The sequence below is a fragment of the Bactrocera neohumeralis genome, chromosome 4 (genome assembly GCF_024586455.1).
Source record: "Bactrocera neohumeralis isolate Rockhampton chromosome 4, APGP_CSIRO_Bneo_wtdbg2-racon-allhic-juicebox.fasta_v2, whole genome shotgun sequence".
NCBI classification, from domain to species: domain Eukaryota; kingdom Metazoa; phylum Arthropoda; class Insecta; order Diptera; family Tephritidae; genus Bactrocera; species Bactrocera neohumeralis.
Genome location: NC_065921.1, coordinates 41,390,991 through 41,408,167, shown reverse-complemented (window position 1 = coordinate 41,408,167; position 17,177 = coordinate 41,390,991). Strand labels below are relative to the sequence as shown.

The 17,177-nt window shown below is 38.3% G+C and overlaps 1 protein-coding gene across 16 annotated transcripts in view; it reads left to right on the top strand.

Moving 5' to 3' along the window:
• Positions 1-17,177, top strand: part of LOC126755064 (transient receptor potential cation channel trpm) — a 316,113-nt gene that overhangs the window by 225,784 nt on the left and 73,152 nt on the right. For all 16 annotated transcript variants that reach the window (XM_050467362.1, XM_050467363.1, XM_050467360.1 and 13 more), the window contains 4 exons: positions 1,012-1,159; positions 1,894-2,080; positions 2,242-2,398; positions 9,853-9,954. In XM_050467362.1, coding sequence (XP_050323319.1) covers positions 1,012-1,159; positions 1,894-2,080; positions 2,242-2,398; positions 9,853-9,954 — 594 coding nt within the window. The remainder of the gene's footprint in view (positions 1-1,011; positions 1,160-1,893; positions 2,081-2,241; positions 2,399-9,852; positions 9,955-17,177) is intronic.

Below are 17,177 nucleotides of genomic sequence, written 5' to 3'. Positions count from 1 at the left end.
GGGTCAATACTTCCCTTAGTTCTCATATATCTCTTATAAAGATTTTCGAACTTCCAGTTGATTTATAACGCATACATCGGTAAATATATCGGTCGGTAATGGAATTCAGAAAGAATCTCGCTACCTGTGTTCATATGTTATAAAATCAGATAATAATTTCCCTTAGCTTTCATTCAACATCCGGTTGACTTTATATCTTTAATATCGATCAGAATGTAGAAGTATGTTAATAAAGCTCAAAGAGCACTTTTTTTGGTAATGAGAGCAGGTCAATTGAAAAGTCCACGGCCTACAAAGTTTTTGAACAAAATTTCTTTTTTTTTTAAGGGTGATTATAGCGGCCCTCCAACTTTTCGATACCATTTTTGTGGTACGATTTTTCTTTACTTTATTACTATTTAATTCTAGTAGCGCCAATTATGTGTCAGATCGGGTCAATTTTGACATGTTATGTCGTAGTAAAATCGGCTGAATTTCGGTTAGTGTAATTACCTTCACAAGATTGCATGGAAACAAGTTATTGAGTATTATTCAGTCATAGCAAAAGCTATGGCAGTCAGCACAGATTTTCTCCTAGCCCCATTATAAGCAGTATAGTGATTTCCCTTCTATTTGATTTTCCATTTAATTTTAAAGTGTTTTTTATTTAAAAAAATTAATTAAAATTAAAATTTTGACAACTTTTTTTGGAAACAATGTCTTTTAGCGCAGAAAAATAATGAAGTTGTTCTAGACCTCAGTCCAAACCTTATATTCCTAGGCATAAGATTGACTTTTTTCCCTTAAACTTCGACCTATTATATAGTATGTTAATAAGTTACTAAGCATGATTGTAATCCTTATCCCTTCCATATTTGAACTTTCCAATTTGCGAAATTATAAAATCTTCGGTTACACCCGAACTTATTGTTTTTATAATATAATCATTTCTTGTTTTTATAAAATGCTCATTTGTATAAAATCAAAAATCAAAAATTTTTTTGCTGTTAAATATTTAAAATTCCGTTCCAGATACGCCTCCGATGGCGAGGAGCAGCCGGTGCTGGAGTCTATGCGTGACTATTTAATTACAACCATACAAAAAACTTTCGAAGTCGGCTTCGACCAAGCCGAAAAACTTTATCAGGAACTTTTGCAATGCACACGAAATAAAAATTTGGTAAGTAAATGAATTAATGAAAAGGCTGGCATCCACTGGGACTGTTCTTGTTTATGAAAGTTTTTTTGTGGCTTTTTGACTGTTTTAGTAATTTTGCTAAACAAATGGTCTCAATGCTGTCAACTTGCTGTTGAGCTTGGTTAACGGTATGCATTGTGAGGGTGCTCATACTCAGCATACTTCTGAGAAAGAGAAAGACAAATAACTGAAATATAACCGATAGGAGTTGAAAAATATACATTACTTCTAGCTTTTATCCTCGTAAATATGTATGCTCGTCTATTTTTAATACTCGGCGGGGTGTTCTGCCTTTGCTAAAGCTTAAAGCTTTTATTATTCCTAGTCGTTTTAACCGTTATTAATGCATATGAAAATTGCGCAAAAATACACGAGAAAAGTTTTGTTAGCCTGTGGGGATCCCTAAATGTGTTTGCATGTCAAAAAAAGCAGTGAAGAAAGGGCAAAAAGGCAATATGAAAATCGAAGTTAATTGATATCCAACCCGGATCTCGTTTTAATTGCTTCGACTGACCGCAGTAGAGAGTGGGTGTAGTAAAGCAAAGTAAAAATAAAAACGAGTATCGGAAAATTAGTTGGAAAATGCCATTTTCTCATTATATTTTTGTAAAATTACCCTAAAGTTCGATTTTATATGCCAAAAAGACAAAAAACAAAGGAATACCAATTTTAATTTTGCTAATATTGCTTCTCTTCTCATTTTTCCAATTACGCAGATAACCGTTTTTCGCATACAAGAGAAGCCCGAAGGCGAGGCACAGGAATTGGATCAGACGATATTAACGGCGCTCTTCAAGTCGCAACACTTGAGCCCACCGGAACAGCTGAGTTTGGCATTGACATGGAATCGCGTTGACATCGCTCGCAGCGAAATTTTCGTCTACGGCCAAGAGTGGCCGCATGGTAGGTCATTGTGCTTCAGCACGGAGCATAAATAAGTGGATAAGCAACGTATTGAACTTGCACGTACTTATTGTTTTTCTTTATTTTTTTTTTTTTTTTGCTTTAATTTTTTGTCAATTTCTTCTCATTATTGCTACTTTCTTTGTTTCGCCTTCTTGTAGGCGCTCTGGATGAGGCGATGATGCAGGCACTCGAACACGACAGAATCGATTTTGTGAAATTACTTTTGGAGAATGGCGTTTCAATGAAGAAATTTTTGACAATACCACGCCTTGAGGAATTGTATAATACAAAACATGGTCCAGCCAATACTTTAGGGTAGGTGAAATTTATTTTCTGTTTTTTGCTTATAGTAGGAGATCCCACCATAGTACGACCATCACCCATCGTATTACGGGATGAAAATAATTTTTATATAAAATTTGTTAAATTAAAATATTAATTTCGAGGAGGTTGCCTGGAAATTGTGATGCTAAGTGTAATTAATTCATAATTAAAAAAAAGATTTTTTTTTTTAACATTACACCCACTCTCTTACGCAATAAGCAGTAGACTAATCGAAAGCATATAGCTTGTAGAATATGAAAACACTGGGTTGCCTTTTTTTTCCCGGTGCAATTATTGGGTTGCCAGGTACATACAGGTAACTTAAAAATAGTGATTTGCACCTATCGACTTACGCGATAAACCTTATACCAAAATAAAGATAATTTTATTGCGAGTATAATGATATAAGGTTGCCTGCGAAAAATTGGTGCTGAATCCCGGTTGCCGAGTTTTAAAAAACGAAATATTCGTGCGGCTGAATACGTGCGAAAGATACGTCCGAGGAACGTATTCAGTGCCATTTGTTATAAATACAATAACATAGTGATTAAAAATATTTTTTAATTAATTTACATTATTCAAAATCTGATTCATCCGAAGAAAAACTGGCATCTTCAAGTTCTGAACAATAGTCGTCACTATTTTCTTTTTCTGTCATTTCAGCAATATCTTGTACTGTTAAAGGCGTTTGGTCCCCAATGAATCCGTTGCATGAAGTCAGATAGAATTCACAAAAATTGTTCTTAAAGTTTTTTGTTTAAGTGATATCCAGCACGGTGGTATAGTATTTGAGTCAAAACTTTTAATTTTTTTTAACAATTTTTCGTTGTCTTCTTTTGAAGAACAACTTTTCACAAAATTTCGATATCTCGCTTCATTCACCCTATTGCAGTTTTTTATACCATACATATTAGCTGTGAACTCTTGAGCTGTGTCCATTTTTTCGTTGATAAAAACATCAGCTTCATCTGTCAATGATGAAAAAACTGTCTGATACATTTCGTTTTTGGAAAATAATTTATATAGTTTTACTTTTCCTTTATTGTAGAATGCAGCCGTATAATCACATCCTGTAAATGCATGGAAAGCTGGAATACTTAGGCATAACTTGTATACGTATCCCAACTTCAACGCTAATTCAGTGCAATTAATGCACTCCAAATGTTGATAATTTTTATTTTTTGTCGCTGAATTGGCTAGGGAAATTTCAGAATGCTGAATTTTGTGAATATTTCCCAGCAAAATAACCAGAACATCGGTATCAGAGGCATTAATTAAAATTTTCGACTCAGGTGGCGCTTTATATGCATGAAAAATCATCCTCGTATCCGCTTCTTCATGATGACACACGTAATCAACTTCTTCACTTTTTTTATGGAATTTTGTTGGACTCCGTAAGAGAAACACTGGTGGTCAACAGTTAAAAAAATCTTTTTATATCCGATGATCGTTACCAAATTTTGGTTTTCCCAATACTCAGCCAAAAAATGTACCAAGGCTGTTTTTTTTTCGACGAAGGAGCGACACACAACTGCAATGCAGCGTCATTTTCTATGGCACTGAAAACATTCCTCGGACGTATCTTTCGCACGTATTCAGCCGCACGAATATTTCGTTTTTTAAAACTCGGCAACCGGGATTCAGCACCAATTTTTCGCAGGCAACCTTATATCATTATACTCGCAATAAAATTATCTTTATTTTGGTATAAGGTTTATCGCGTAAGTCGATAGGTGCAAATCACTATTTTTAAGTTACCTGTATGTACCCAATAATTGCACCGGGAAAAAGAAGGCAACCCAGTGTTTTCATATTCTACAAGCTATATGCTTTCGATTAGTCTACTGCTTATTGCGTAAGAGAGTGGGTGTAATGTTAAAAAAAAATCTTTTTTTAATTATGAATTAATTACACTTAGCATCACAATTTCCAGGCAACCTCCTCGAAATTAATATTTTAATTTAACAAATTTTATATAAAAATTATTTTCATCCCGTAATACGATGGGTGATGGTCGTGCTATGGTGGGATCTTAGACTATTATTTTCTTTTTATCTAAATAAGTAAATACTTGATCAGCGCCACTAAAGCCTATTTATTGTAAATACAGTTACTACGTTTTTATTATAACAAACTTAACGTTCATGGCCATTAATGGGTGATATGAGACAGTTTATTTAAGGTTTTTGAAAATATCTCCTCAAGTTTGCTCAACCGACTGCAAAGACCTGAGTTTTTAAAACTGTATTAAAGAGTGAAGCTAATTTTCGGCTTCATCTACTACTATGTATAGCCGCACAGCGATCTTCGATTCAGACTGCAGGAGCATAATAAGCAACATGTAACCGACAAGTAGCCTGAGTTTGTCTCTTGGGAGGTTAATTACACATTTAAACTTACTATGTTGCTGCCAATACCCCACCCTGCTCACTCCTTCATTCTTGCGGAGCAACTCCTTTATGGTTTGGGGACAAACCGCAAGGATCGGTTCGAGTCCTACCACGGTGGTGGATGCTGCGGACTAGGCGAGCTCACCAGCCAGTTCATTCCCAGCTTTACCTTTGTGACCGGGCACCCAGATGCGGTGCGCTTGGTTACGATCTGATAGACTGTTCAACCGTTCTAAACACTCCTGCACCAGTAGCGATTTAGTCTCGCACGCAGAGATCGCTTAAAGTTCCACTTGACTGTCGCTGAGTATGACTATGCGCGCGGTAGTCGCGTTGGAGGTTTTTCTCTACCCACTTCCCATTGGTATGCAAAGTTTGGTGCGTGGTTTTGCGAATCCTGCACTAATTCCTACCGACGTTTTCGAGCCGTCGGTGTAACACCTGATTCTACTATCCCTAAGCAGTAGTTCGAGAGCGTAATCATTCCATTCAGCCTTGCTGCTAAAGATAAACTTAAGCTTATTAATGAAGTTTACAACCACATGACAATTCTTGGCTTGCAGACCCTAGATTTGCCAGCTAGTCGATTGCGCACCATAAATGCTTTAGTAGCTTTGATTATGGTCAGGTCAACATGCTGCTTCCACCGCAGAGTGGAATCCAGCGGGAAACCAAGGTAGTTGACCATATTAGGCATATACATATATCCCTTTGCCCCCAAGGGCTAGTTTCTGAGACCGGACAAAGACCTGCGTCTCGTAAACGGGACGATGGTCGTCTTCAAGAGGTTGGTATTCAATCCAACCTCACCATCCTTTAGCCAGGCCGTCTTCTTACCTTGGATGTGGCCCTCCATGGTTCAGGGATACACGACAGGGTAAGGCGATCTCTAATCACTTAAATTGTCATATAGACAAGATTGTAGAGAAATATTGAATTTTTTTCAGATTGCCTCTAATGGCAGCTACATGTTATAGTAGTCCGATATCGTCGGTTTCGAGAAATGAACAGCTTCTTATTAGGAAAAAATCGGGTGAGAAACTTCAGATCGATATCTCAAAAACTGATGTACTTCTTCTTCTTATTTGGTGTAGACACCGCTTACGCGATTATAGCCGAGTTAACAACCGCGCGACAGTCGTTTCTTCTTTTCGCTACGTGGCGCCAATTGGATATCCCAAGCGAAGCCAGGTCCTCCTCCACCTGGTCCTTCCAACGGAGTGGAGGTCTTCCTCTTACTCTGCTTCCCCCGGCGGGTACTGCGTCGAATACTTTCAGAGCTGGAGTGTTTTCGTCCATCCTAACAACTTGACCTAGCCAGCGTAGCCGCTGTCTTGTAATTCGCTGAACTATGTCAATGTCCTCGTATATCTCGTACAGCTCATCGTTCCATCGAATGCGATATTCGCGGTGGCCAACGCGCAAAGGACCATAAATCTTTCGCAGAACTTTTCTCTCGAAAACTCGCAACGTCGACTCGTCCGTTGTTGACATCGTCCAAGCCTCTGCACCATATAGCAGGACGGGAATTATGAGTGACTTATAAAGTTTGGTTTTGTTCGTCGAGAGAGGGCTTTGCTTCTCAATTGCCTACTCAGTCCGAAATAGCACCTGTTGGCAAGAGTTATTCTGTGTTGGATTTCTAGGCTGACATTGTTGGTGGTGTTTACGCTGGTTCCAAGATAGACGAAATTATCTACAACTTCAAAGTTATGACTGTCAACAGTGACGTGAGCGCCAAGTCGCGAGTGCGACGACTGTTTGTTTGATGACAGGAGATATTTCGTCTTGCCCTCGTTCACTGCCAGACCCATTTCTTTTGCTTCCTTGTCCAGCCTGGAGAAAGCAGAACTAACGGCGCGGTTGTTGAGGCCGATGATATCAATATCATCGGCATACGCCAGGAGTTGTACACTCCTATAGAAGATGGTACCTTCTCTATTAAGTTCTGCAGCTCGAACTATTTTCTCCAGAAGCAGGTTGAAGAAGTCGCACGATAGGGAGTCTGCATGGTCGTGTAATGGAACGTATGCTCCATCGTCATCGATTGGGGAGTCGGGTTCCCTTTCTCCTGGTGTTGTGCGTTCACTTCCATTCAGCAGGCTGGAGAAGTTTTCCCTCCATAATATAAGCATGCTCTGGGCATCGGTGAGTAGATCACCTTTGGGATTTCTACAAGAGTATGCTCCGGTCTTGAGCCCTTCTGTAAGCCGCCGCATTTTTCGTAGAATTTTCGAGCATTACCCCTGTCGGCCAGCTTATCAAGCTCTTCGTACTCACGCATTTCGGCCTCTTTCTTCTTCTGTCTGCAAGCGCGTCCTTGCTTCCCTCTTCGACTCTCGGTTTCTATCCCATCCCGCACGTGTAGTGGTCGATCGTAACGTTGCGAGGTAGGCAGCCTGTTTTCTCTCCGCTGCGACACGGCACTCCTCGTCGTACCAGCTGTTCTTTTGCACTTTCCGAAAACTAATGGTTTTGGTTGCAGTTGTACGTAAAGAGTTTGAAATACCGTCCCACAGTTCCCTTATACCGAGTTGTTGACGAGTGCTCTCAGAGAACAGAAGTGCAAGCCGAGTAGAAAATCGTTCGGCTGTCTGTTGTGATTGCAGCTTCTCGACGTCGAACCTTCCTTGTGTTGGTTGGCGTGCGTTTTTTGCTGCACAGAGGCGGGTGCGAATCTTAGCTGCAACAAGATAGTGGTCCGAGTCGATGTTAGGACCTCGGAGCGCAGGCAAGTCTAAAACACTGGAGACGTGTCTTCCGTCTATCACAACATGATCGATCTGGTTGGTGGTTTTTCGATCCGGAGACAGCCAGGTAGCTTGATGAATCTTCTTATGCTGGAATCTAGTACTACAGATAACCATATTTCGGGCCCCGGCGAAGTTGATCAGCGTCAACCCATTTGGGGATGTTTCCTCGTGGAGACTGAATTTACCGACCGTAGTGCCAAAGATATCTTCTTTGCTCATAAGTGCGCTCCAAGCACTCATAAAAAGCATCTTTGGTCACATCGTCCTTCTCTGCCGTCGGGGCGTGGGCGCAAATCAGCGATATGTTGAAGAACCTCGCTTTGATGCGGATTGTGGCTAGACGTTCATTCACCGGAGTGAATGATAGTACTCGACGACGGAGTCTCTCTCCCACCACGAATCCAACACCAAAGTTTCGCTCCTTTATATGATCACTGTAGTAAATGCCACAAGGACCTACTCGTATCTGTCCTTGTCCCGTCCATCGCATTTCTTGGACGGCGGTGATGTCAGCCTTTATTTTTGCGAGGACATCAACCAGCTGGGCAGCGGCACCTTCCCAATTAAGGGACCGGACATTCCAGGTGCATGCCCTCAATTCGAAGTCCTTATTTCGTTTGCCATGGTCGTCATCAAAAGGGGGGTCTCTCATCCGAGGCTGTTGTTGCTTTTTCATTGAAGTGTTTTTTTTTTACGTGGCGGGTCCCAAACCCAGCGCACAACCCTATGCAGGGGATGTTTCGCCTTCTCACTTTAGCTCGCCTTCAAACGGATTTTCTTAGGCTACCCAGAGGATACTTGGTCAAAGACCGGAAGTCGTATGCTACTTGAGTCATGTGTAAAAGAATCGTTTCTGGCCACTCCCAAGTGAATGACGATCAGAGAACTTTTCTCATTTGCGTGAACTTCTACACATGACTCCATGTACAGAGAGACAGAAGGATAAATAGACGGAAATGGCAAAATCGACTCAGCTCGTCACGCCGAGCATTTATATATATACTTTATAGGGTACCTGACGTTTTCTTTTTGGTGTTAGAAAAATCTTGGTAAATTCAATATACCCTGTTCAGGGTAAAAAAAAATATGTTGGTAGGAGAGCAAAGCAAGGGCTTACATAGTGACTTTCTCAGTTCACTGTCATACAACTCAAACTCTCTGCCTTATTTTCGTAGACTATTAGAGTATTTTAATAAGAACTGTGGAACTATTAATATCCCCTTTAGAAGTCTGCTGAATTACTTAGCTGCCTGTCTTTCGAAATATTTTTTTATGAAGGTATGTCTCAACTTCCAGCAAGTGGTTATAATGCAGACCTTTAAGTAAACATCCTAGTAAACTCTGAATGTCCACCGCACAATTGTCGTATTTAAGTAATCGGAACGGGTATTGATTTTTAGCCAGCCAAGGGCTGCTATTTCCCTCTAGTTCTAGAAAGGTTACGCTTAGAACTGTGATGATAATATTCCCCAATAAAAGTATGATATTAGACTTATTAACTTTAAATGATTGGTGGGAGATAACTTATTAAGGGTATATGTTTATGGTGGGTCAAACAATTAGTAATTCGAGATCATGATGCAAATCAATCCTAACTATCTTTCTATAAAAATATCATTAATCCGATTCAACCGTTTTCATGAACTCAGTCTCCTATTTTCATATAAAACTTGCCTGGATATCTGGCCACAGCGGAATCGTAGGAAAACCCAATGTGCTTGCAGGAAAAGGCACAGTTACCCAAATTCCATCGTAATGGAAACGATCAGGGATGCCACTCGCGCAAGCTTAGTAATCGATGGTCAGCAGCCAGCACTTGTGGGGTTGCAAAAATTTTCAAGCCCAGAGTGAAACGTAAAAAGTTTATTGAACTGCTAGCTCTTAGCAAAGCTCGCTTCGTCGCTGTGATAGGCGTCCTAACTGAAAGCTGTCCCCTTCTCACTCCCACGATGAGGTTAAATATTTGATTGGACGCAACGTGTCAAAGTTAAAATGAGGAAGATGAGGTGAAACATCGAGACACTTTCTCCACCACTGTTTTAGCTTTCGCCAGCGTATAGTTGAAGTAAATCGGTTATTTCAATAAATTTATGGCAGGCTCTAGGGATTTTGTCAATATGCGACGGTATTTTTGGTCCATACCTAGGAGTTCTGGGTCTCACAACGTCTCCAGTTGCACCAGTGGGACTATACGTGGCCTCACGAGAAATCGGTCTATTTACCTAACCTAACCCAACTTTGTTACTGAATTCTAATTCAATTTTTAATAAAATATTGACTATCAATTTCTTTTTCTTTACAGTTATATTTTACGCGACGTACGTCCACACATACCAAAGGGATACGTCTACACACTACACGATATCGGTTTAGTTATTAACAAATTAATGGGTGGCGCATATCGGTAAGTAGCTTCCATTATTCTACATACAGTTATGGCATAAAATTGTTGTTGTGCCAAAAAAATAACGTGGCAATAAGGTTGAGTCAATATGTAAGCTTTCCTGCGGCGAATGTCAACACTCATCAAAGGCTTAATGAGGAAAAGTTTAAACGCTACCCACCGGCGCGGGCTGATAAGTAAAAATGGGCTCTGGTTTTTGCTCTCTGGGCCTCCGCAAACATAAATATAAGGAAATAATAATATACTCGCAACATTACATATCTACTTTTCTCAAATGTTAAACGCTTTCACTTGTTCCTCTTTTTGCATTGCGCTTAATCACTTTTGTTGCCTGTTTGGTTAACCGTTCGATGGGTTAATGGGTCAAGCGTTTGACCCTCTTAACCCGCCTCTTTACTCTCTTGCTCTTATTTGATGGTGTGAAGTGTAAAGCCTTTGGCTTGCGGGTTTGGTCAGCACTTGTAAAAACGTATGAGTGTGTGTGCGTGTGAGTTTGGGGTCCGCCTGTGTTAATCGGAGTTGTTGACTTCGTGCCTCAGTGCTTGGGATTAATTTAAAGGTCCCTTGTGTGCGCCATTACACTCAATTCCAACAGAAATTTGTATATACCGAGCTTTGCCTTTAAATATATATATACACATATATAAATGTGTGTGTGTGTCTGTGCCAACAAGGCGCTAGACAAATAAAGCTTCTCTTGCGCTTGCTTAATTTCTCGACCTTTGTGTGAAAATTGATCCTTGATAAGGATAAGCTTTAATTGTAAATTTAAGTCCATTTCGTTGGATTTTCGCAAACGAGACAAAAAATTTGCTTAGAAACTCAACTTAGCTCAAGAATGTTTAAAATTTAATATTCTCATGACGAAAACGTGTGCCTTTTTTGAACTTTAAGCTGTGGCATATTGACTTAGGGAGCGATTAATATGTAGACGCTTGTATGCCAGTAATGTTTTGAGTTATATGATATTAATAATACTTTAAGAGTCTTTAAAATTTCATATTATAGATTATCTTAAAAATAGAAAACGAAGCTTTAAGAGGTAAAGGGAATGAGCTATAGAGCGGATGGGCTATAATATAATGCACTCATGCGGTAATATATCTTTAGAATCATTAATAGAATTTTTCAGACACCTCTGTGGAGTAGGAGTTTTCGCTGGAATGCACCTAAACCCTGAGGACTCATGACAGATGGCTCTCTAAGAGCTGTCGTAAGTAGATCCGGAGGTGACTTCACCTGTCCGCATGCAGCATACAACCCGAGACAAGCTAGAGTTCGCCGATACTGTCTTCTAGCATAGCAGTGAGGGCATTCTTTTTGCTGAAATTGGTTAAAATAACAAGAAAAAATGTTAAGTTCGGCTGCACCGAAGCTTATATCCTCTTCACAGGTGCATTTCTTTTAGTGACTATGTGTTCAGTTTGTATAGCAGCTATATGCAATAGTAATCCGATCTGAACAATTTCTTCGGAGATTACATTTTTGCCTTAGAAAATAACCTGTGCTAACTTTTGTGAAAAGACATTGTCAAATGTGAAAGTTTTCCATACAAGAACTTGATTCCGATCGTTCAGTTTATATGGCAGCTATATGTTATACTGGTCCGATTTCGGCAGTTCGGACAAATGAGCAGCTTCTTGAAGAGAAAATGACGTTTGCAAAATGTCAAAACGATATCTTAAAAACTGAGGGACTAGTTCGTATATATACAGACAGACCGACAGACAGACGGACGGACAGACAGACAGACGGACATGGCTAAATCGACACAGCTCAATATACTGATCATTTTTATATATACTTTATAGGGTCTCCGACACTTCCTTCTGGGTGTTACAAACTTCGTGACAAACTTAATATACCCTGTTCAGGGTATAAAAACATTAAGTCGTTTCTGGCCAATAAGCAAGCTCTAGTGTACTAGCCGCCAGAAGCTTGTGGCTCTGTTGTTCTTAAGCAAGAGATGCCGTTGCTGCTTAGCCATGGCCACTTCGTAGATAAAGCAAAAGATCGGAGGAGACTGTATTTGCTTACTGAATTTACATTTGAAGGATCCTTATCCTCTTAACTGTTCATTACTGGCCCAATCCTTTTCGAACATGCGCTAGAGACTGAAGACAGATCCATCACCTGACGATCAGCTCTCCTGGCTTACCGCGTCTGAGAGGATAGAGTAGATTTTTGTCTCCTCTTTATTCTGCTCCAACCCCACTGGAGGCAACTTACACCTGCCACACGAACTTAATGATGACGGGAGCAGAATGTACTCCGAGATCTGCCAGGTTTTAAGCGCGACGTAGACAGCCTTGGTATTATCTATCAGCCATTTCTGCATGGCGCCATGAGGTGAAATAACACCTTGACCACCAGCACTCCATCTAATAGTCCAGCAGCACAGGTCCGATTCAAGAGTTCGACAGTTTGATATATTTATATGAAAATTTCAATGTTTATAGGAAAAATGTATGTAACCAATTTTGGGTAAACTCTACTACGAAATAATAGGTAGATGAAATAAAAACAAAAAAGCTTTCAAACGTTTTTCAGCTCCTCTTAGGGGAACGTTTTTTGTTTCCCATGTGTTTCTACCTACTGTAAATATATTAAAATAATTGTGGTTTTGCACAGCGACCTATAGTTTATTATGTCCTCTTCTATACGACTTATGCATATTCTCTCCTCCGTGCAGAGAAACTGCTTTATGGGGTGGGGCCCCACCGAAGAGTGGACTAGTTCGGCGGCCGCCGTAAGGTTGTGAAGTTATCTAAGGTGTGGTCTAGAAATTTGATTTCGTTTGACATCCCCAACTCCATGCCACCAATAATTGAACCTACTATGAATTTATTTCTTTTTTGTATCATTTTGAAAGTACTTCAGCACAAATACCCAATACACATTGTCTTCTCAGTATCAACACATTATATAGAAGAAATATTATTTTATAATATCATCAGCAGGAAAAATCGCTTTAAAACACACTTCACTGCATAAATTTTTATTTACATATATATATGTATGTACACACGTGTGTACATATGTACATATTCATATACCCATACAATATTCGGAGATCTGCATTACTTATACGCACTGCGCCACCGTCTGTTACACACCAGCAAATCGACATCTCCGCGCTATTTTTAGCCACGCATAAATTGTGCGCCGGCACTCGAATAGACATTTATGACAGCCGAGCATTTACATACTTGCTTGTATTTACACATACTTAATGCCACGCTCCTGAATTATTCATGTTGATTTCAATATGGCAAATCACTCATACGCCACCGCCTGCCTGCGCCGGAAATAGAAGCATGTGCTGCACACGAGTATAATTGTGCGGATGTGATTTGTATGATGCAGTGTGTATTTTGACGCTATTTCTTTTTGTTGGCTTAAAGAAGTACTTTATTTTTTGTTGTTTTTTTTAGAAATTTTTGTTTGTTGATTTGAAGATTTTTTTGTTTTAATTTTTTTTTTAGCTTTCAACGATTTAACTTTAAGCAATTTGCATTAATTCAAGTTCTTTAATTAAACTTTTTAATTTCCACTCGCTTGCTTCAATTAAATTAAATATGCATTGACTTTATTTTTTTATTTTTGTTAAACTTTCAAACTTTCTCATGTTAATTTTGCCAAATCTTCAAGTCTATCTCATTTCACTTAATCCTTTGTCGCTCTTTCATTCGCTCCAATTTCTCTCCTATCAATACTTATTCCACTTCTTTTTAGCATCTCACTTTTGTCGTTTTGTTTCAGCTGCTAAAGGTCAAAGTGCACCCTCTTTGGCCAATAGAGTTTAAAAGTGAATGCTGTTCCAACTACAATTTGATGATGATGACGCCGATAATGTTCTCTGTGGCGTTGCCATTTTATTTAGTAGCTTTAGTAGGTGGTAATAACGATGACGAGGGTGCGCGCTGGCGTTGAAAATAGATCCGTTTTTACATTTTGGGTCACTTTTTGTTGACATGATGTTGTTGTAGCCTTTAATATTATTGCGTGGTGCTTATGTGACACAAGGGATTTAGTGTTGGCTTTCGTTATTGAATTTTTTATGTTATTCTATATAAACATGTTTTCGCTATTTGGTCTTTTGGTCAGTTTTGTTGCTATTTTTTTCCTTTTTTTTTGGCAAGTTTTTGTCAGCTTTTGACCAGTGAAGTAATGAAATTTCGTAACTTTATCAACTTTTGCTTCTCTTCTTTTTATATTTTTGTGCCTAATTTGCACCTCGTACATGTGTGCGTATACTTTTCTTACTAGATTTTGTGTGTGTGTTAAGTTTCATAGTTGACCCATTTAGGTATTACCTTATATTTCGCTGCCTAATGCTGCTACAAATATATGTATTTGTGCTTGTGGAGTTGAAGGGTTAACAATATCATATGCGCCTATAATGAAAATTTAAAACATGAGAACTATGGGTTAATGGTTTTTCAACTTTTTGTTCTCAATTTGAATTTGAGAAGATAGTTAGTATAAGAGAACCGAACAACAAGCGCATATTTATTTACTAGTTTTTTTTTATTTTTTTTAACAAAATTTTCGTAAGAATTGTTTTAAAGAATTTCTTTTCTTTAGGATTTTGGTTTTAAGAAATTTTAAGAAATTAAAAAAAAAAAAATTGTAAATTGTTTCTTCCTTATTATGTGAGCTTATAGGCTTTCTTGGTGACATCAATATGTCGAAGACCATTTTCGCTCCATACATTTTGAAATCGTTGCCACATTAATTAGTCAAATGGCGACTTTTTCATTTCGGTTTTGTTTTTTGGTACTCAAGTTATGCACATCATTTAACCTGTGGACAAAATTTTCTGCAAAAATGGGTGTGGCTTCGCCCTCTAACAAGTTTAATGTCTATATCTCCTAAACCACTTAAGCTACAACAACTAACTTTGCTGAGTACAAATCTTAAAAAAGCTGCTACCGACAGTGTGAAAATGGATGAAATCGCTCACTCCCCATATAACGGTACTGTTAAAAACTACTGAAAGCGCGATGAATTAAATAAATCAATAAGTAACTACACCGGAGACATTAAATTTTACCATCGCGATGGTATGAAAAAGCGTTATGGGAGCCGGTGCAGGTGTGAAAATTTGTGGAAGGGCGTGGCACCGCTCACTTTTTGGTGAAATCCCATATCTCGGGATCCGACTGACCGATTTCGACAAAATTTAGCAGGTAGCATTTTTTATCATATTCTTCTATCAGCGTGAAAATTGGCGAAATCGGACTAAACCCACGCCTACTTCCCATATAACACAATTTTAAATTCCATTTGATTCTTTGACCTTCCAGTACACAAATAAAGAAGTAATTATAATAACAGAATAAAATGTCGCGTTATTGATTTTTGTAAGGTATACCACCCTATGAACAAAAATTGCCCAATTCCAAACGAAACTGTTCAGGTACCGAATACGTGGACCGCGGTGTCTATAATTGACTTTTAATCAAAAATATCGGGAGATATGCAAATTCAAATTCAGAGAAATCCTTTCCTGATAATGGTGTGTCTGTGTGTCAAAAATGGGTTGAATCGGGTCAATACTTTCCTTAGCCCCCATATACCTAATATAAAGATTCTCGAACTTCTAACAAACCTTATACCGAATATGTCGGTCAGTGTATGAGTTATATATAGTGTTTGTATATATAAAATTGGTTAGATTCCGATCCTCTGGTTGACAATTCACACCTTAACGTATTCCTCTGACATTGATTCTTCCAAGTTGCAAGAATATAAAATGTTCGGTTGCAAACGCGCTTGGAAGGGCTAAGTTGTACTTGGTTTTACATAAACGCTTACAAAGGATAATGTCTTTTCAACTTCCACAGCTCACTCATCAACGTCGAGATTTCGATGTACATTATCGATTTGCCGGTTTCAATGACTTCGAATTTAGCCCCATCTATTAGCGACGGAATGTATTTGATCGAGACGAATCATCGAAAATACGATTTCAATGATTTTAACCTAATTCATATGTTTCGATCGAAATTTAGTCAATGATTAGACCCAATATGTTCAAATGACCATTGATTAATTTTTAGGTGTTTTATATATTACCTTTTACGTAAAATAATTCTCAACTGCTATTTTAAAAACTTCGCAATTTGATGTTGTCAACTCCAAAAAAAATTATATATCTGAGTGAAACTTACTATCAATAAAAGAGAGTTTTATCAATAAAAACCGCTGATAAATTTTTTGTGAGAGCTCTTTCGTGATTCGCCGTATAGGTGGAAAGGATGGAATACTGTTGCCAAAACTTGTATATATTAGTTGACCTCAAATCCTGTGTGGTAAGTATTCTTTAAGAACTACTTTCTGCTTTAAAAATTTCACTAAAAGTTAACAATAGCAGGCTTTCATTATTGCTTCATTCAGTAATCAATACTAAACTATTCCGAACATATGAACACCTTTAGTTTGTATAACTGTAACCTTCATTTATTCTTGTTTATGTTTCTTCTACTATTTATGCCTTTAAGCTCCCTCTTTCACCAGTAAATTTAATATTTTCCGTAAATATTTTCTGCTGCCTGAGTGAAAAATTGCACAAATTGTGTTTTTCCATGTGGTTTATTTGTCTATATCCGACAATTTAACGATTTCCTTCCGCCATTCGTCCTGCTTAATTTAGCCAAATAACAAATAAAATAAATTCAATATACAAATGTGTGCCACCGGACGTGTCACTTGAGCGCAGCCTACCGAAAGGTGCCCAAAATAAATCCACATTCAGGTTTTAGCATTTACGTGACTGTGTGTGTACTTGTTGTCTGTTGGAAGATCCTTTTTAACACTATCCTTTTTATACAACGTATATCAGTGGCATGTGCCTTTTATAGCCAGACGGCCTAGCATTAGCCATAAATGCCAATCAAGCACGCATTGTGCTGCACAAATCATTTGTATATACATACATATATATTAGGGTGTCCGTTATTTTCCCAATTTGCTTGATTTTACAAACGCAACTGAAATATATTTATTTTCAATGTAAATTGTGCATAATTTTTTTTTAATTTTTCTATGCTTTTTAACATGGGCTTTTTTGAGCTTTTGCTCTAAATCAACCTCTAACAAAAACGAAAATAATTATATAAAGTTCCGCGCTACAAAAAATCTTAATGATTTTTTCATAAAACATCTCTTTAAAAGTTATACGCAGTTAAAATTATGCATGAAAGTACTATACTCATACG